This window comes from Rhinolophus hipposideros (genome assembly GCF_964194185.1).
Source record: "Rhinolophus hipposideros genome assembly, chromosome: 9".
NCBI classification, from domain to species: Eukaryota; Metazoa; Chordata; class Mammalia; order Chiroptera; family Rhinolophidae; genus Rhinolophus; species Rhinolophus hipposideros.
The window spans coordinates 74,178,643-74,201,020 of record NC_138055.1 but is presented as its reverse complement, the minus strand read 5'-3'; the positions used below and the strand labels follow the sequence as shown (position 1 = coordinate 74,201,020).

At 36.9% G+C, this 22,378-nt stretch overlaps 1 protein-coding gene across 1 annotated transcript in view; it reads left to right on the top strand.

The window, feature by feature from the left end:
• LOC308501931 (uncharacterized protein) overlaps positions 1–22,378 on the top strand; it is a gene marked incomplete at both ends in the record, with an annotated part of 29,351 nt that overhangs the window by 6,160 nt on the left and 813 nt on the right. The window contains 2 exons of the mRNA XM_081058990.1: positions 13,702–13,878; positions 21,718–21,791. Coding sequence (XP_080915116.1) covers positions 13,702–13,878; positions 21,718–21,791 — 251 coding nt within the window. The remainder of the gene's footprint in view (positions 1–13,701; positions 13,879–21,717; positions 21,792–22,378) is intronic.

Genomic DNA, 22,378 nt, shown 5'->3' with positions numbered 1-22,378 from the left:
GCAATGATGTCAATATTTGCTTTTCTCCAACATTGCTCTCCCTTTCACCCAGGAAGAATTATGCCTCCTTGTTCTGCCTTTCTATGCTCCTACTGCTCCCATAGCACATGCCAATATATTATGATAGCTGTCTAATCTATCTACCTTTACACACTGTAAATTCTTCATCTTTGTATTCCCAGCACCTGGCATAGGGCCTGCCACACATAGTAGGCACACAATCAATGTGTGTTCAGTTGAATTGTTTATCTAAATCAAATGATTAACCCTCCTGCAGACTGTAATCTGAAAAACAAGCTAATTGAGTACTTATTTCCATGGGAGTGTAAAAATTTTTGTTTGTGGTTTTTTTGTTTGCTTGTGGTTTGTTTGTTTTTTTTTTGTTTTCTTTTGGAACCATTGAGATTTGACAGATACAAATTTATGAGCCCAGTATCATTCCAAATTGACAAATTTTAAAAATTAACAGCTTATATTATGGATTGCTTAGATCAGGTTTATGGAAATACAAAATTAAAAGCAAAACTTTGTGAACCAAAGTTGCCATGTTGTTGCTTTTCACTGTATGTAGCTGCACTTCCTTATGAGATAACCATCAGATTATGTCAGACTGTTTCTTGTGTAATGCCAAGGTTAACTGAGCAAGAGTTTCAAAAATAAAATTGGGTTCACAGTAAAATTGTAGAGGTATAATCATTCAAAATGTTTGTGTTGCTTCTCATGACTCATCTAAAATATTTTAAAATATTTAAAGCTCTTTGTGTATGGTCAGTTCTGTTGAAATTTTCACCTCTTCTGTTGACTTGGGAGAGGAAACTAAGTCTAAGCATCTTAGGTGTTTATATGTGTATAAACATAAGAGGTGATTGGGTATAATGAAAAGGATTAATTCCAATCTGCTAACATTAAAAAAGAAAGGTTTTTGTAAATAAAATTTAAGTGGAGTTTTCAAGGAGATGTTCTGGCAGGAAGGGAAAAGAACATTCTAGGGAGGAAATAATGCCTTAGGCAAGGGCACCAAACTATCCAGATAGAAAGGAGGGGTTGATTAGATTTAAGGTCACTGATTAGGGAGATTTCCAATCAAGATGGAAGAATAGGTAAATGCTGTGCTCACCTCCTCTCAGGACCACACTAGTTACAATGAAACCACAGAACAACCATTATTGAGAACCGTCTGAAGTCTAGCTGAACTAAAGTCCTACAACTACAGACGTACAGAAGAAGCCACCTCGAGACTGGTAAAAGGGTCAGAGACATGGAAAGGGCTGGTCCCACACCTGTGTGTGACCATTAAAAATTGGGAGAAATATCTGGCTCTGGATGTCCCTCCCCCTGAGGAGTGAGAGGCCCCAGCACCTACCCAGCCCAGGATTTCATTGCCAGGGAGAGAAGTCCCCATAACTTCTGGTTGTGAAAACCAGCAGAAACCATTGTGGCTGAGAGAGATAGAGGGTGGCTGCACTTCCAAGCATTTCTCTTAAGGGGCCCATGCACAACTTACCCGCTGATGGACTCACCCACTCTGAGCTCCAGTGCTGGTAGAGTGGCTCAACAGGCATCAGGGACATACAGGGAGAAATCAAATTGTCTAGCTTCAGAATGAAGGCTGGAGGGACAGCTTTCTCCTGGATGGAGGAGCTGGTAGAAGCCATTGTTTCTGTGTTGAGCCCTTCCTGCTCCCTGTGTGCAGATGCAGGCAGACGCCATATCTGAGTCTCTATCAAATTGGTTATCACCTTTCCTTTGCCCCACCCTAGTGATGCCCTAAGACCACGCCCAACTCAACTTTCCTGCACACCCAAGCCGCTTCCAGTGGGTTTTCAACATAAACGGCCTGACTTGGCTCATGCTGCCAACTTTCCTAAAATCTCACAAAGGTTCACAAAACCCAAACAAGCAGCATCTGGCTTCAGCATGTGCCATATCTCTGGCTAAGCAGCCCTAAGCCTGGCATTAGTAGCAGCTGCTTTGTTTGCAGCTTGGCATCTCAAGGCACTTCCAAGCACAGTACAGGTGGTGGCTATCTGGTGATTGCTTTGGGGCTCATGCTAGGTAGTCCCAGGCAAAGGCACAGACTGCAGCTGAACTTGGCCTGCAGCAGGTACCATCCTAGGAGGACCACAACCCAGCTTCGGACTGGGCCAGAGAATACCCCGGCCCCCTCCAAGGACGACGCACCCAAAGGGCAGACTGGGCAGGCACCAGAGCCCTGCTGGAGCAAACACTGCTCTGTAGGGTCAGCCCCTGCAGAACAATTCCTCCACTGTAATCACAGCCAGTCCTCACAACCAATCAGTGTAAGGATCAATCCCTCCCATTAATGTGCAAACAGCAATCAAGTCTCAACTACAACAAGAGGGCACACAACGCACACAGAGGATACACCCGGAGCACCCAGCTCTGGTGACCAGGGAAACTGCACCACTGGGTCCCACAGGACACCTACTACATAAGGCCACTTTACTAAGACCAGGAGGCATAGCAGTTCTACATAGAAACAAATACAGGAAGGCAGCCAAAATAAGGAGATAAAGATACATTTCCTAAATAAAAGAACAAAACAAAGCTCCAGAACAAAAAGCTAAACAAAGTGGAGACAAGCAATTTACCAGACACAGAGTTCCAGACACTTGTTATAAGGGTGCTCAATCATCACAGGGAGAACTTCAACAAAGACATAGGAAACATAAAAATGGAGATAGAAAATATAAACAAGGTTAGGTCAGAAATAAAGAATTCAATAACTGAAATGAAGAATACAGTAGATGGAATCAATAGTACCACTAGATGAAGCAGAGGATCAAATCAGCAATTTAGAAGATAAGGTAGCAGAAAACACCCAATTAGAACAGCATAAAGAAAAACAAATCCCCCAAAATGAGGAAAATTTAAGGGGCCTATGGGACAACCTCAAGCATAACAGTATTTGCATTATAGGGGTACCAGAAGAAGACGAAGAGAGAGAGTATGGAATTGAAATTCTATTTTAAGAAATAATGGTGGAAAACTTTCCTAAGCTGGCAAAGAAAATAAATACACAAACCCAGGAAGCACAAAGTCCCAAACAAGATGAACCCAAATAGGCCCACACCAAGACACATCATAATTAAAATGCCAAAGGTTAAAGGCAAAGAAAGAATCTTAAGAGAAGCAAGAGGAAAGCAGTTAGCTACCTACAAAGGAGCTACCATAAGACTGTCAGCTGATTTCTCAACAGCAACTTTGCAAGCCAAAAGGGATTGGCACAAAATATTGAAAGTGATGAAAAGCAAGGACGTACAACCAAGATTACTCTACCCAGCAAAGAACTGAAGGACAGATAAAGAGCTTCCCAGACAAGGAAAAGCTAAAGGAGCTCCTCACCACCAAACCAGTATTACAAAAAATGTTAGAGTGACTTTAAGACCAAAAATAAATAAATAAAGATAAAAAATGTTAATAATAAAATGGCAATAACTACATATCTATCAAAAAATACTTTAAATGTAAATGGACTAAATGCTCCAATCAATAGACATAGGGCCTGCAAGAGACTCACTTCAGATCAAAAGACACACACAGACTGAAAGTAAAGGAATGGGAAAATACATATTTCATGAAAATGGAAACAAACAAAAAAGCTATGGTAGCAATGCTTATACCAGACAAAATAGGCTTTAAAACAAAGTCTATAACAATTGACAAAGAAGAACCCAATAATCCCACCTCTGGGTAATAATCCAAAGAAACCCAAAATGCTACTTCGAGGGAATATGTATATCCATATGTTCATTACAGCGTTGTTTACATTGGCCAAGAAGTGGCGGCAGCCTGGGTATCCGTCAATGGTGAATGGATAAAGAGGAGGTGGTACATATATACAATGGAGTATTGCTTTCCTATGGAAGGGAATGCATTCTCACCATCAGCAGTGGTATGGATGGATCTGAAGGGTATTGGGCTGAGTGAAGTATGTCAGAGAAAAACCGATGCAATGTGATTTCATTTATATATGGAATCTAAAGAACAAAATAAACAAACAAACAAAACAGAAACAAACTCATAGATACAGCGAATATTTTGATGGTTGCCAGGTGGGAGGGGTTCACCCAGGTGGGTGAAAAAGAGAAAGGGATTAAGTACAAATTGATTGTTACAAAGTAGTCATGGAGATGTAGGGTATAGCATAAGGAATATAGTCAATAATGTTGTAATAACTATGTACGGTGTCAGGTGTGTGCTAGATTTATGGGGGTAATAGATGAGAGGGGGTTTGGGGGACAGGGTGAAACAGGTAAAGGGATTAAGCAGTACAAATTTGTAGTTACAAAATAGTCACAGGGATATAAAGTGAAGCATAAAGGATATAGTCAATAATATGGTAATAACTATGTATGGTGTCAGGTGGGTACTAGACTAGTCAAGAGGATCACTTCTTAAATTATATAAATGTCTGACCACTATGTTGTACCCCTGAAATTAATATAAGATAATATCGAATGTCAATTGTAATTGAAAAATTAGAAAATGCAGGGAAAAGGTGAAGAGAAATTAAGAGGTACAAATTTCAAGGTATAAAACAAATAAGTCATGAGGATGTAATGTGCAGCATGGGGAATATAGTCAATAATATTGTGATAGCATAGTACTATGTCAGACGTTTGTTGGACTTAATGGTGATCACTTCTTTAAGTATACAAAATGTTGAATAACTGTTTGTACACGTAAAAGTAATATAAGATTTTATGTTAGCTATATTTTAATAAAAATCTTTTAAAAAAATAAAGTCACTGATTAGGTAATATTTGATAGTGGGTGGGATTTCCAAGTGTTAAATATCAAAGGTAGGTGCTCTCTCTGATTCACTTTTTTCCAGGCCATCAGAGCAGTAAGACTGGGGCTAACCCAGAATGTCAGAGGTCTGATCAGCTAGCTCATCTCAATTTCACACTAATTTTTGTTCCAAGTGACCAGAATAACATCTAAAATGTGGGTTTGAGTGCTAGATGGTGCTTTGGACTTAGGTCATTTAAATCCAATTAGATTCGAAAAATGGTTGATCCTCTAAAACTGTAGTTTAGTATATCATATTCCTCTTCCGGTGAGGAGTCAAAATGTCAAGTTTGCTTTACTTTTCCATTATTTCTTTTGCATTTTACAAATTTTAACAAATTTTTAAAAATTTTAACAAATAATGCTATAGTAACTTCTTGAGGGGTGTTGAAGTAGGATTTGGGTATTTGTGCTTGACCATAACACCCTAAACATAACAAAATTTTAACAAATAATGATTTTTTTAAACATTGGTATGCATTTTCCTAGGCATTGGTTTGGGCTGTGTAATGCTACTGAAATTACCTCCTTACAGGTTTGTTTCTTCCATTAGACTATTAGTTTCTTAAGGATAAGGACTGTTTGGGGTCTACTTTGTATTCCTAGAGTATAACACAGAACTAGGCGCATAGCAAGCACTCAGATGTTTGTTGAGAGGAACTGTTTGTCCAGTGCCAGTTGTATAATTAGAATTTCTTTCAGTCTTGCAGAGTTAGGAACAAAGCTGCAGTGACCTGCTGCTATTTTGAGATGCTAACTTTCCTGGAAATTTTCCCGACCTGCTTTGTTGGGATAGCCCAAACACAAGAGCTCTATTCAATGGAAAAAGTGTACCAAGTATCTTTTGTCCAACCTTGGGGCAGTGAGTGTGAGGCTATGCAAGGAATACCAAACTGGGAATGTTCTAATCTTGGCCCTACTACTGATCTACTAACTATGGGAAAGCCACTTTATCTCTCAGAGGCCTTAATTTCTTCCTCTGTCCATTAAGGGGTTTGTATTAAATTACCTCTAAATTCCCTCCCAGCATTAGTATCCACAGTAAATTCATCTTTGTATTCCTAACACAATGCTGGACTTATAATATGAGCTTAATATTTATTGGTTGAATTAGATTGAAGTTGCCCCAGGGTCTCTAATACATTGTTTTACAGTGATTTAGTTTAAACCTTACATTGCTTTCAATGTTACATTTGAAATTAAATTCTAAATGGTCTCAAAGAAAAGGTTATTTTTCCTCCATTTTTCCTTTATAGAGCTAACTTAAAGGGGAAAAAAAACACAGTGAGGAAAATCACAGTAAGTCAACCTGTACTTTTGAAAATCTATGTTCACAAATTTTGCCTTTAACTGTAAGTAAAGAATTTTCGAAGAGAATGAGATTTCAGGGGAGAAAATGATTTAAATTACTTGTGCAGGTACGTCAAGAAGTTTGAGTAACACACAATAACTTGCTAGCAATCTAGTAGTGAAAAAGCACTAGCTTTACCTCTATAACAAAATGTATTCCCTCAGAGAACTTATTGAAAACACTCCTTTTAGTTTACTTGCAATGATTAAATAAATGTAAAAGTAATATAACTATCTTTACTTTATTATAAATTTTGTAATTCCTACTTTTCACTAATTCAGGCTTCTTTCTAACAATAAAATTAGTTGGTGTTACATATTTCTATGACTACACACAAAATTATACAAAACTCTACGTGAATATGGAATTACTTTTAATGGTGATTGTTAATATGTTGAGATTGAACACTCATGTCTCAACAACATTAATTAGTACCTGCCGGATGTGGAGCATCATTAGGATTATGAGGGAGGAAGACTGATATTTTTTGAGCATTTACCGTATGATAGGCACCTCCCATTGTCTCATATGACCCTCTCAACAATGAAGATTATTTTCATCTCCATTTTTAAAATGAGAAAACTAGGGCTTAAAAAAGTTGTTACTTCTCCTAGAGAGAACAGTGTGAGTCCATCCCAAACTGTCAAATAGCAAAGCGTATCCATTCTCCTAAACACCATGCTAATATATTCACTTTGTTATATTAACTGCCTCACATAATACTTCTAAGAATTCATAAATTTGTCTGACTATGAGTTCATCGAAAACTCAGCTAACGAGTTAGTCACTGAAGGGTAAAAGCTCAAGGTCTCTGAGTTACCAGAAGAGGATTTAATATGAATTTACCACTTCCACTGATATGCGATAACCAAATTACAGTTATAAAGAATCACGCTATCATTGGTAGGGAACATTATTCACAGTTCACATCACAGCTAATATCAACCACAGGAGCATCTGTGGTTTGGTATTTCCCCAAGGCAGACATTGATGTCAAGACTTTGATGGTTAACAATGTGTTGAGTTTACCCAAAACCTTACAACAAAGATTCTCAAAAATTGTCTTACTAAACAACCATTTCAAATTGTCAGTAGAGCTACTTAGAAGTACATTAAAAATACACTTGTGTAATATAGCTTCATATAGTTAAAATACTAGCCATTCCATACTAGCTTAACAATCGTTGTGTCCCTATCCATCAGTTACATTGTCTGATGATCAGTCGGTATATACTGATATCATGCTGAGAGCTCCAACTCCTGTTATGCAATTTCATGTCAAGGAATTTTTCCTTAAGAAAGATGAGTCAAAAATGTTCAACTATGTCTTTTTTTATAATAAAAAATGTTTTAAATGTCTGAAAAAATTACCAAAAGAAGATTAATAAAATACAGGGTATAGAATGACATTTATGTACTGTAAACCTATATTCATTGACATGGGAAGATGTCCATGATACATGGCTAAATGAAAAAGATGGTACTTAAACTGTATGTGTAAAGTGATCTCATTTCTGTTTTTTTAAAAAATAAACCTGTTCAAAATCACCATGATTCAAAATCACCTCACACATGTTAGAATGGCTGTTATCAAAAAGACAAGAGATAACAAGTGTTGGCAAGGATGTGGAGAAAAGGGTACCCTCATGCACTGTTGGTGGGAATGTACATTGGTGCAGCCACTATAGAAAACAGGGTGGAAGTTCCTCAAAAAGTTAAAAATAGAACTACCACATGATCTGGCAATTCCACTGCTGGGTATTTATCCAAAGAAAATGAAAAGATTAACTCAAAAAGATATATGAACCCATATTTATTGCAGCATTATTCACAATAGCCAAGATATGGAAACAACCTAAGTGTCCATCAGTGAATGAATGGATGAAGAAAGTGTTGTACATATCACAATGTAATATTATTCAGTCATTAAAAAAATGAAATCTTGCCATTTGTCACAACATGGATAGAACTTGAGGACAATATACTAAGTAAAATAAATCAGACAGAGAAAGACAGATATCTTATGATTTCACTCATATGTGAAATGTGCAATACATATATATATAGTCTCATAGATGCAGAAAACAGATTGGTGGCTGCCAGAGGTGGGGGTTGAGGGATGGGAGAAATGTATCAAAGTACAAACTCCCAGTTTTAAAATAAACAGGCTATGGGGATGTAATGTACAGCATGGTAACTATAGTTAATAACACTGTATTGCATATTTGAAAGTTGCCAAGAGAGTGAATCTTAGTAGTTCTCTTCATAAGGAAAAAAACTATCATTATGTGTAGTTACAAATGTTAACTAGACTTATTGTGGTGATTGTTTTGTAATATATACAAATATCTCAAATCATTATGTTGTACACCTGAAACTAACATATGTCAATTACACTTCCATCAAAAAAAGAAACAAACAAATATGTGTGTATTCATGAATGTATTCAAAGGGAAAAAAATCTGGAAAATATGTGCCAAAATTTTAGCAGATCTCTGAGTAATAGAATTATGTGACATCATTTTCTTCTTGATGTTTTTATTATTTCCTGCTAAGTTTGTAATGAGAATAAATTAACTTTATAACCAGAAAACAAAAACTGTTCAAAATAACTCTGAGGAGCATTTGGAGAAATAATTGCCATGTCCATGTATGTAGTACATTTGAAAAGAATCTATTATGTTTGCTACAGCCCCATTTGCAAACTAGACTATGTCAGTTAATCAATTATAAGCATTTTTCAAGCATGCACAACTTGAGAAACATGGTGCTTCATAATGTAGGCGAATAGAAGAAATTAAGTCTGCTTTAATGGACCTTAGAACTAACTGAAGAATGAAAACAAACCTTCATGATCTATTTTTACTATTAACCAGTAAGGAATGTAAAAACTTGCTAACTTATATTTCTGGGCAGAAGGAAGTTTGTCTTTTAGCTACAGTTTCGTGCTTATGCATAAGATGAGGTTGATGCAGACCTCCAGTACTTTTTTTTAATCATTTAAAATTTCTAATTTTATGGGCATTAGTGTCTTAGGATCTGTTGGACTCTACTATGCCAAAAGTTAAATTTATGAATTTATTATATTTTCTCCTGCAACATGGAAAAAAAGCTAACAGACTTTATTAAATATAATTAACTTTTAATTTAAATAATCTGAAAATGTGATGTTCCTTATATCTAAATTTTGTTGATGTCCAGAGCTTACATTTGCAGGGTCACACTTTTTAACATTTTACCAAAATATTCATAAAGCATGTTTCTGCTTTCTTAAATATCTAAACAAAATTTGAAACTTTCTCCATAGTTCATTATAATATCCACTATTAGATAAAGATTTCTTCGAGATTACTGAAGAGTATAGAACAGTTTGCCCTTTCGTTGACTGGGTTATATTTTTTCAGTTCTTTTGTCTGCTTTTTGTTATTATAGTTTTTAATCTATATAATCTTTTGCTTTTCAAGTCCCTCCTGTTACTTACTGCCAAGAATGTGACTTTAGCAGCACCCCTCTTCTGACTTTTTCCTCTAATTTCCTTCAGGCTAAGAATGAGAACCTGGATAGGCAAAGGTAGGAACTCTCACGTAAAGGACAGGAGCTCGTGGGGCTTTGAGACATTTACATTAGCTACTCTGAGGCCTTTTATGTCCTCCAATTTCTCAATACTGCCATAGATTGCTGAGCCTTCTATAATCTCCAGACTTCTGACAAGTTTTGTATTTCAGAAAACATTGATGGGACCTAAAATTGGCTTTAGAATCTTCATAATATTTTCAGTTTAAAGTAAGGCATCCTTCAGAAAAGAAGTGTAAAGAAGATACCTTTTTCAGAAGACACCTTTTCAGAAAAGAAGTGTAAAGAAGAAAAGAAGTGATGAAAGATGATGCAAAATAGAAAAAGAGATACAAAAGGAAAGGGAGGGGGAAGCGAAGAGAAAAAAAAGAAGGGAAGGAAGTGGGGAAGCCAAGATGGAAAGATTTAGAGAGGGGGAAGAAAGGATATAGAGAGGGAAACAAAAAAATGGAAGGAGAGAAAAATTAAGGCAGCAGTGAGGAAAAGAGAAACTGAGATTTGGGCAGAAAGTGAGAGATAGAGAAAAAGACATAAGGAGAGGGAGGTAGAGAAATAGAGGTATAGAGAAAGAGTAATAGATAAAAAGAGAAAAAAGAAAGGGAGAAACATGCTACCTGACAACTTTCTAATTCCCAAGAATCCACATATTCCTCTTGAATATTTTTTCATGTCAGTAGACAATTTATAAATAGGTATGGAACTTAGATGCAATATCTGGTCTTGGGGGTGGCATCTGAGAAAAACCTTGTAAAAGGAAAAGAAAAGACGGCTACAGATGAAATCCTGTGAAATAAGATGTAGGTAGAGAAAAAGGAGTGTATGAGAGGAGTCTTAAAAGCAGTTAGAAAATTTGGAGGAAAAGCAGCAGAAAGTGGTATCATGGAAGATGAGGAGAGATTTTCAAGAAGGAGGAAGTATTCATCGTATCAAATATTTCAAAATGTCCATGGATTTAGCAATAACATTGGTGACCATCCTGATAAGACCAGTTTTTAAGGAAAGGTGGTTGTGAAACCAAACTAGAGTGAAGTAAGGAATAAGTAGAAAATGAGGAAGTGGAAACCACGAACAAAGATTATCTGATTATTTTTTGTGGGTTGAAGAATAAACACTAGAATTGTATACGGAGGTAAGAGAGGATGTATTTGGAAGAGGTTTTTGGTTTATTTTTAGGATTTCTCAATAAGGGAGATATTGTCATTTTGAGAACGGCAATTCATTGTTGTGTGGAGAAATCCTTCATATTGCAAGTTATTTAGTATCCATGCCACCTCCCTCCCCACTAAATCACAGTAGTGCTCCCCAGTCATTTTGATAACCGAAAATACTCCCAATCCACATTTCCAAATGCCTCTGGGCATTAAAAACCACAAACCACAATAGGATCTTTTTCCTTCTCAACATTTTATTATGAAAATTTTCAAACAGAAAAGTCAAAAGAATAGTATAATAAACACTTGAATACCCATTAGCTAGATTCAGAAATTGTTAACATCTTGCCAGTTTGCTTTATCTATTTATGTGTTTGTATTTATTTTTTTATTTTGCTGAACCATTTTTTTTTTAATTTTTTTTTTTAATTAATTTTATTAGGGTGACAATTGTTAGTAAATTTACATAGATTTCAGGTGTACAATTCTGTATTACATCGTCTATAAATCCCATTGTGTGTTCACCACCCAGAGTCAGTTCTCCTTCCATCACCATATATTTGATCCCCTTTACCCTCATCACCCACCCCCCACCCCCTTACCCTCTGGTAACCACTAAATTATTGTCTGTGTCTATGAGTTTTTGTTTCTCATTTGTTTGTCTTGTTCTTTTTGGTTTATATACCACATATCAGTGAAATCATAGGGTTCTCTGCTTTTTCTGTCTGACTTGTTTCACTTAGCATTATTCTCTCGAGATCCATCCATGTTGTCACAAATGTTCCTATATCATCTTTCCTTAACGCCGAATAGTATTCCATTGTGTATATGTACCACAACTTCTTTATCCATTCATCTATCGAAGGACATTTTGGTTGTTTCCATGTCTTGGCCACCGTAAACAAAGCTGCAATGAACATTGGCGTACACGTGTCTCTATAGAGAAATGCTTTTATATTTTTGGGGTAGATACCCAGGAGAGCGATTGCTGGGTCATATGGTAATTCTATTCGTAATTTCTTGAGGAACCTCCACACTGCCTTCCATAGCGGCTGCACCAGTCTGCATTCCCACCAACAGTGTATGAGAGTTCCTTTTTCTCCACAGCCTCTCCAACACTTGTTACTATTTGTTTTGTTGATGAAAGCCATTCTGACTGGGGTGAGGTGATATCTCAATGTGGTTTTCATTTGCATTTCTCTGATGATTAGCGATGTTGAGCATTTTTTCATATGTCTATTTGCCATTTGTATATCCTCTTTGGAGAAATGTCTCTTCAGGTCCTCTGTCCATTTTTCAATTGGGTTGTTTGTTTTTTTGTTGTTGAGTTTCATGAGTTCCTTGTATATTTTGGATATTAGCCCCTTATCAGAGGAACTGTTTGCGAAAATCTTCTCCCATTCAGTTGGTTGCCTCATTATTTTGTCAATAGTTTCTTTTGCTGTGCAGAATTTGCTGAACCATTTGAAACAAATGTTGTCAAAATCATGACACTTTATACATACATCTCCCTAAATTAAGGACAGATTCCATAATCACAACATTATTACCACATCTTAGAACACAAATAACAAAAATTCCTCGTATCAATCCGAAAACCAATCTATACTCAATTTTCTCCCATAATTAATTATAACTTTTTTCAAACCAGAACCTAACCAAAATTTACATGTTTAATTTGGTTATGTTTTTCAGTCTCTTTTAATGTAAACCATCCTCACTTGTGTAATTTTTTGCAACACTGATTTTATTTTTTTTAAGAGACCAGGCCAAATGTCCTGTAAACTACCCTACATCTGTGTTTTTCTGATTAAATTCTTATGGTATCATTTAATATGTTCTTCCAGTCTCCTTATTTCTTATAAAATGATATTTGATCTGAAAGACCTGGTTAGACTCAGGTTATTCATATTTGGCAGAAATATATCATAGATAACACAAGGGCACATAATGGAGGCTATTCTGCTACTCATCGTGCTACGTTTGATCGTGGCATTGAGTTACTGCCCGCATAAGCTGTTGATGGTAGGGAATATATGTTTACCTGGTTATAACTGTAGCACTAATATTGGGCTTGGCACGTGACAGGTGCTCATAAATATTTGTTGAATGAATAACTGAATAAATTAATGATATAAACTAATTTTAAGAGATAGTTAACAAAATAGAGGGAGTTGGGTTCTGACACACAAGTTCCGGAATAGTTATAGATCTGAGGAAAGAAATTACTGAATATTTATTCTTTAGTTTTAAATCTTATGTTTTATAATGAGTATGTAATTTTCTGCCCATCGTTATGCCGGTGTTCAGAAACATATATCTTGATGCCATTTGCTTGTGAAAAGTGGTTATGAAATATTTCCTATGGGGAAAAGTTCTCACTTGGTGAGAACTTTTGTTCCCTCTAAGGGAACAAAATATCTTAGAGAAATAAAATGTTATTCACAAGCTTGAAAACTTTCTCTGATGATCTTCTTCATACAATAATAATAATACTGTTACCAGATAGGTTCTTTGTTGCTAGCACAGAAATTGCCTCTAGTTTTAAGCAAAAAAAAATGAATTTATTGGAAGGATACGGGGTAGTCCAAAATTGAAAGAAAATCTATAAAAATAAGTATTACAGGAACCAAAGTGGGGGATGATAAGAATGCTACCGTCATTTTAGGGCACCATCATCTGGCCAAATCCAGTTTGTCAGCTAGATGCTAAGGAGAGCAAACCCGATTGGTTTAAATGGAGTTATGCCATTTTTCTGACATCTGAATACCTTTTAATTGGTGACAATTCTCATTTTGTGAAACTTGTTAGAAGAAAGGACCATGTCACCCACTGCAGAAGCTACATGGGTTAGACCTTCTGTCTTCCAATTCTGCAGTAGTTAAGCTTGACCAATTGAACATTCATGATAAGGACCTTGAATTTGAAGAAAATGTTGGAAAGCTGAAGGAAGAATTCATGATTGTTCTCAGTGATGGTGGAAAAAGGGTAAGAAAACCTTATGTGTAAAAGCTAGATGGTAAATAATTTAGATATTCCATGTACATATAATCTCTTTTCCATATCCGTCTTTGCTTAATATCCTCTGAAGATGTAGAAACCATTCTTAGTTCATTGGCAGCCAGAACTGAAAGCGTGATTGGGACTGCATGATCGGCTTCTAAGAAGGCTCATTCACTTAGCGGGCCCTTCAGTTTCTCCCCATGTAAGTCTCTCCACAAGTTTCCTGAGTGTCTTCACACATGACAGCCCCTCAGGGTGAGTGATTCTAGAGAGTGAAAGAGCAACAAAGACTGAAGCCACAGTGTCTTCTAGCACCTAATCTTGGAACTGACAGGTCATCACTTGTGCTGTATGCTATTGGTCACAAAACAACACAGGAACAAAGTCAGAGCACTACATAGTGTGTGAATATCACAAGGTGGGGTTTATTGGGGGCCCTCTTGAAGCTGGTTACCACAGTTGTCATAACAATTACTATCTGGTGGTGGTGGCACCAACAATGCTACTCTATCAGAATTTTCGTATTGTGTGATTTTGACGATGTTTGTTGTTGTCTGCTTTATATTTTATTCCTGCTCATTTTTGAGGTTCATTCTCCAGCCTTCCCACTAATTTTGGAATCATTCAACATTCTTTCCATAAATATCTTTTCTGCTTATGGAACTGGTAGGCAGAATTCTAAAATGTCCCCAAAGGTTCTTGTCCCTGGTGTACCTAATATGTATAATCATCTGGTGTGTTGGGAGGAACTATGAATACAATGAATTTCACACCTGTGATTAGGTTATATTATATGGAAAAAGGTGAAGGAATTCTGAGGTTGTAATTAATGTTCCAAACCAGTTGATTTTGAATTAATCTAAAGTAGACATTCCTGCTGGTGGGAATGTAAAATGGTGCAGATGCTATGAAGAACAGTATGATGGTTCTTCAAAAAAATAAAAATAGAATTGCCATATGATCCAGCAATTCCACTTCTGAGTATATATCCAAAGAGTTTAAAGCAGAGGCACCAAAAGATATCTGTACACCCATTTTTATAGCAGTATCTTTCACAATAGATAAAAATTGGAAATATTCCAAGTTTCCATTGGCAGATGAATGGATAAAATGTGGTATACATATACAATGGATTATTATTCAGCCTTAAAAAAGGAAAAAAATTCGGACACATTCTACAACATGGAAAGACCTTGAGGACATTAAGAGAAGTAAGCCAGTCACAAAAGGATAAATGCTATATGAGTCCTCTCAGGTGAGGTACACAGAGTAGTCAAATTCATAGAGACAGAAAGTAGAATGATGGTTTCCAGGGACTGAGAGGTGAGGGGATGGAGTTATTATTTAATGGGTACAGAGTTTCAGTTTTTCTAGATGGAAAAAGTTCTGTGGATGGATGGTGGTGATGGTTGCACAGCAATGCGAATGTACTTAATGCCACAAACTGTACACTTAAACTGGTAAGTTTTATGTTATATATATTTTAACACAATTAAAAATCTTTTCAATTTTAAAATGTGGAAAACAAAATTTTTAAAAAGGAGATTATCCTGAGTGGGCCTGAGTTTATAGGGAAAGCTCTTTAAAAAGGGACTGGGCTCTTCCTGGAAGGAGAATCTCCTACTGGCGTGGACACCGTGTTGTGAGCTGCCTATTAAGGAGGTCACATGACAGCACCTGAAAGCAGCTTCTAGGAGCTGACAGCAGCCTCCGGCTGATAGCCAGCAAGAAAATGGGGACTACAACTACAGGGAATTGAATGCTGCCAACAACCAGTGATCTTGGAAAAGGACCCCGAGCCTCAGTTGAGGATGCAGCTGGCAACAACATCTTGATTTCAGCCCAAAAAAAACATGAACAGAGGATGCATCTAAAATGTGCCAGACTCCTCACCCACAGAAACTATGATTTAAAAATTTGTGTTGTTTAAAGCCACTAACTATGAAGATCTGACAATTAAGTTTGGGAACTCATCCTAGAAAAAGTGCTACATCCCTCATTGCTGAATATCACTATGGTCACCTTTGAAGTACTCTCCTTGGGAAACTATGCACCGAAGCCAGAACCCTTCACAGCAATTTTGGAACTCTTTTTCTGGAATGGCCATCAGAGCTGTTGTCGTATTACCCTTGTTGTCCTGAATGTCATCAAAATGTGTTCCTTTCCTGCTATTAGGCTCTGATATATGGTCAATTGACCTTAAAATAAGGAGATTATCTAATCTCAGCAACTCTTAAAAGCAGACTACTCTCTCAGGACGGAAGCAAAAGGGGAAGTCAGAGAGAGGAAGCAAAGTATGAGGATTGGACGCGTGGCTGGCTTTGAAGGTAGAAGGTCCATGTGTAATGAAACAGAGAGAGCTTTCTAGCTGCTGAGAATGACTCACAGTCCACCACCACCAAGGAAATGGGGACGTCAGTCCTGCAACTGCAACTTGAATGAGTTCTCAAGATCTTCCAGATAAGAGCCCAGCCCAGCAGACACCTTGCCTGTGGCCTTATGATAATACCCTGAGCATAGAGCCCTGCTGAGCCGACCCGGATTTCTGAGCTACAGAACTGTGAGATAATAAATGGGTACTGCTATAAAGTGTTACATGGCTGGTAATTTCTTACAGCACCAATAGAAAATGAACTATATGTCAACTATATGCAAGGCTCTTTACATGTGTACTGGGAATGAATCTCACTTTAAAGACTCCTCATGTTTCCTAATTTTCTATAAAGAACTTCATTTCAACATTAACACCTGGCTAGTAGAGAACTCCATATCAGTCATTCTTGGAGGTCTTTCACTTCACCAGAATTGTGTGCCAAGTTCTGAGATCATAGTACATGGTGCTACTGTGGTCATCAGCCCTATTTGCTCATAGCTAATACGGCTACACTTATCCTTGTCTGCATGATCTCTTTTGACATTCAAGTCCCAGCTAGGGGCAGATTTGCTGTGAAACTTCAGGGTTTCTCACCTGAATGGGTCCTTTCCAAGACCCTATACTTGAGTATTTGTAATTTTATATTCCTTTTCTTAAAGAGGACCCCCAAACTGTATAAATGTCGTACACCACAAAACCTGAATATTCCCTCAGTGCAGAACTTTACTGATTAACTAATTAAAGTAATGCTTCCCTACCCCACGTCCCCCGCCGGTAACTTCACACACATTGTCTTTTATTTCTCTCATCCTAATTTTTTTTCACTACACTATCTGAATTTATTTATTGATTTAAAATATATTCAGGAACATTTGATATCTTGCTCCCCTTTCATGTGTTGTCAATTTGGCTCAAACAAACTCTTACAAAAATTAAAAAAAAAAAAGGGGGTTCATTTTATATCCCTCCCTACTAGAATGTAAGCTTGTGGGAGGCAGGCACTTCATTTGTTTTAGTCATCCTCTATCCCCAGAACCTAGAATGATTGATAAATATAGGTGTCAATCAATCTGTATTGCCTGATCCATCTCATGTCTACCAAACTGCTAGATTCTAGGTGTTTTAGTCCATTCTGACTGCTATAACAAAATATCATAAATGAGGCAGTTTATAAGCAACATTTCTCACAGTTCTGGAGGCTGGGAAGTCTTAAGATCAAGGCACTTGCAGATTCAGTGTCCGGTGAGAGCTCCCTTCCTGGTTCATAGATGGTACTCTTTCTCAGAGTCACTGTGTCCTCACATGGTGGAAGGAGACAGGAAGCTTTCTGGAGCCTCTTTTAAAAGAGCACTAATGTGACCTAACCACCTCTCAAAGGCCCTACCTCCTAATACTATCACCTTGGGAATTAGAATTTCAACATAGGCATTTTGGGGGCACACAAACTTCCAGACCACAGCACCAGCCATGTTCGGCTAGTGGGAATCTCTAGTGGTAGTCCCCGGCCTAGTGGTAGTTCCAGCCTCTCCAATGCAGCATTCAGCTATTCACTCTGAAATCCTGTCACATTCTAGGGACGCTTCCAGGGATCCAGGAACAAATTCCCACTGCTCTAGAGACCCGCTGACTTCTTTCTCATCCTTTTAGCCTAGACATCACTTTTTATTCTTAATGAAATCTTTATTTCCCATGGCAGTACCCAAGGATAGCTTTGAAGAACTCCTCTGCTTGGTTCCTCCTTCTCCATCCTAAGTACGAATAATATTATGTATTATGAATTGACATTTTTAAGAGTGGGAATAAAAGCAAATGTAGAAAATGTTCCTGTTTGTATCGATAATACTCTGCAAATGTAGCTTCAATAAATCCCTAGCCACTTGATACACCATAACTAGATTGCTAGCCCTAAACTTATTAAATAGAAATTTGGGGGTGGCCACTTCAAGCCAGGAAGGAACCTGTTTTGAAAGCAACTTCTGCTTTCTTCCCTGCTGCAAACATACCCTGAGGCAAGGAAGCAGAGCTGCTCTCAGCTTAAATGGAGGAAGGAAAAGAAGCAAATACAAGAAAACAAACAAAATTTCATTTTCTTCCTCACACACATTATTCATTTAATCTTAAAACAACCACATGAAGCTGATAGCATTTCCACCTGCCAAAACTGGGCATAGCCTTTACCAGTGATGCTGTGTCTGTGACCCCTGCATGTATTTTTTCTCAGTTGTATCCTACTGTTTTTGCACTCTCGTCTCTGGAAGAATTTAGAAGCTTTTCCTAGGATTTGAGTTGAATGACATTTGGTTGAATCCCTCGACTAAATGCTAGTGTTCCGAGATGGAATTCATACACCAGAATTCTCCTTGTAGATGTTGGAGCCGCTTTTAGTTGTTCTTACAATTTCAGTGCCATGGCAGATCCCTCTTGGTTGTGAAGTTGCCTTCATGTTTTCTCTGAGACCTCATACTTTCATATAAATGGGCCTTCCAATGGCCTGCCTTGATGCGCCAAGGTGGGTGTGTCACAAAGGTCTTTCTTGTAACCTTCACTACATTAATTATAATAATTATTATACATGGTAATTAAAGTCAGCCAGTGTTTTTCAAAGTGTGGGACATGTAGACTGGTGGTACATGAGGTAATTTTAGACAGATGGGATATTAAAATACCAGGGAAGCCACTCAGCAAAAAAGCTATTCTTTTTTCAGTACCCTTTAATCTTCCTGATTATATTAAGCAGAAAAATATCAGGTTGAAGCTAATGTGTCCAACCCTTACCAAGCTTCCTTTTTTTTAACAAACTGAGAGCTGGCCTTGGGCTCAGATCCTTGATAGGGTATCTAACTAGAATAACACTGTTTTGTATTCATTACATTTGTTTTCAAAGTCCTTCTTTTATTGATGTCAATTGGAAATGTTTTCTATTTATGAAAGACATAATGTTTCCTTTTAAAATAAACCTATTTTTAAAAATCTATTTAAGTTTTTTAAAAGGTTAATATTTATTAATTGATAATAGCATTTGTTAATTAATAATATTTGTGTTCCCTAGATCAGGCGAAAATTGTGACAGTTTGGGAAACACTAAATTAAGGGATTCATATGGATGGCCACATGATGTTCTGACACTGAATAACACAGGTTGAAGGTCATGTGCATTAGAGGCAAGTTATCATCTCTTTAGCATCATGCTTGTATTAGGGATTGTTGCCAGACACTTATCTGATTCCCTGTTTGTGGGGACCAGGGAGCTTCATGGGAATATCAGCCACAAGCAACTGCTACAGTTAAGTTCTTGGGATGAAGCCAGATGTGGCAGAGAATTTCCTCTGGAGAGTCAAAAACACGCTGAATTTCAGAGTTGTGGAAGGAACCACTAGGTCTGGGGAGTGAGGCTGACTTTGTAACCCAGGGGCAAGAAAAGGAGTTCGATACTATGATCCAGAAATCAGGATTGGTCTAAAAGTAGAGTCTGAAGTAATTTTAGGGTGGGTCAGTGTTGGTTCCAGTCAACAACTTGGGTGGGACTGAGTATCTTAGAATGCTAGCAGATTACAAATTTTTCTTCAGGTTCCTAAAAAACATTGGAAAGAAATCGTTATACAATGTAAGAGAGCCTAGCCCAGATGTAGTAGAGTACAGGAGATAAGACCAATGCCTTGTTGACTATTCTAGTCTCCAGTCTTAAATGTTAATTAGAAGGTTTGAATTAGGGATGAGGAGAACTTAAATATATGACTTAAAAGCACTTATCAATATCTTATATACACTTTGTACTTAAATACATTTCCAACTGTATAAAAAAGTTAATGGAAAAGAAAAGAATCACTGAACAGAAAGTTGGTTTATAAAAAAATTTGGTATATTATTTTGTATTAATGACATATACCTTCATTATTATTTTATAAAGATTGTAACGGTCAGCAAAGCAATGAGCTATCAATCAAACAAGCAAAGAAACATCTTAGATCCCAGGAGTTCTTAACTATTTTCCTTATAACATAACAGAGACTAACTTCTTTTTACATGTAAAAAAAGGTTTTTACCAAATTACAAATAACTAATCTTGTACTAGACAAAAGACTGTCAAATTATTGTTTTTTTCCTTGGGTTGACTTAAAATTTTTCCTTTTCTTATCCTGTGTTCATATTGCTACATAATCAAATCAGATATTTTCAAGTTTAGGTTCAATAATAAACAAACAAATAAATCTCCACATTGCATAGGTTGGTACTAAGCTAAGGCCATCCTCAAACAAGCTTTTGTATTATATTCTCTAGTTGTTTAGCTAATAATAAACTTGACTGTAAATATAGTGCCATATTATGATGGACACTTTAGGTGATGGTACATCAGATGGAGAGCACAGAAAAAAATCTAAGCTTTGTAGGTATGAGCATTTAAAATAAATTTATGATTTAATTAAAAAGTCTTCAAATTGATCATAATTAACAAGTAACTTAACGGTTAGTAGGGGATATCCATAGTGTAATTAAGCTTTGAAAAAGACATGGGCAGATCCTTTTCTGACAACCTTCTGGCTGTAAAGTAAATACCCCAACATGATTAATGATGTGCTGCAACAAAGAAAAACAATTAGCAAATTAATACAGTTTAATTTGCACTTGTATTTTAAGGATTAATTTGCCTGAAAGGTGCTGAAAAGTGTCCTCACACCCCAATCTACTTAGAGGCCATTAGGAAATGAAAATATTTGCATTTCTCAATTTCTTCTTCTGCTTCAATTTTTAAGTTCACTAGGCTATTAAGATAATGTGGTGTTGTTTTTTAAATAAAAAGTTTTGCCTGCTCAGGAATCAGGTCTTTAGTATCATTAATTTAATAATAACATTTGTTTTACAATCCTCCCGTAAAAACCCAAGCAGCTGGCCATTTAAGAGTACTTCCAATAAGATGAACATAGACCCTTAGAGCTGGGGAAGGAAAGCTAAACTCAGTGAAACTTGCATACATTAATAGCCCAGGTGGGTTTTTGTTTTGTTTGATAAACGTTTTGACTGGTAGCCTTTGGGAACTGATACTTATGTTTTATTTAAAAACTGTTTTGTTTTATTAATTTTACATCCTGAAGTGCTTGAATCTGAAATAGCACACTTCCCACCAAACTCTTGCTCCAATGAAAACTTGACATACCAATCTATATTCCAGGGCCCTTTGAAGAACTACCAAATAAACCACAACATTCTTGGGAAAGAGTAAGGAGGAGCTGTCAGTTTTTCTAGGTAATGGAGGAGCCGACGAGGCAATCGTCAAAGTCCTATCTTTTATGCTAAGAGCTGTATTCTGGAGTTTTTTTTTTTTAAGTGAATAGGAATTTCGTACTTTAGTGCTGACAGAATTCTTCATCACCTAACACCATCATCATTCAAAGGTCTGATATTACCATTGGTGCATTTTATGCACGTCTCACTTTCTATTTCTACATTTTCAGAGGAAACATTTTTATGGTAACTTGGGTTCTATTGCTATCCTAGTCATTGCAGTTCAGAAAATTCAGTCTTTCAGGCAAGTGGTTTCCTAGTCTACTGTCATTTTGTTTCTTAACATGATAGCCTGCAATGTAGTCTACTGAAGAATACGAAAAAGCTTAATTGTTCATTGCTGCATCTGCAGCATTTAGAACAATGCTTGACCCATGACAGGTGCATAATATTGGTTGAAGGACTCCCAATCCTGCTGCTGAGTAAAAAATTAATTCTTTGGGGACTCAGTCTCGGTGATCCCTCAAGTTCCATTCAATGGTACCGCTGTATGTGTGACTGAAAAAGAGTGGATGAAAACGGTGGCACGTTTACAAGACTATCAGTTGGTGATTACAAATGGATGGCTCAAAAGACATTAGTATTTGTTAGCAATATTGTGTGTGGGGGGGGAGGTGTGTCATCAAGACAAAATTAAAGCCTTTTTTATTACTATAAATGACAACGTTTTTTGAACACGTGACCTCAAGGGAGGCTTAACTATGTCATTGTCCTCGTTCTATCGACAGCGCCTAGTTAGAACAATGACTGGCTCCTAAGTATGTATCCAACACCGGTTGAATTAATTGCGTAATATTAACATTCCTTTTGAACTCGAGAAGCTGCCGGGTC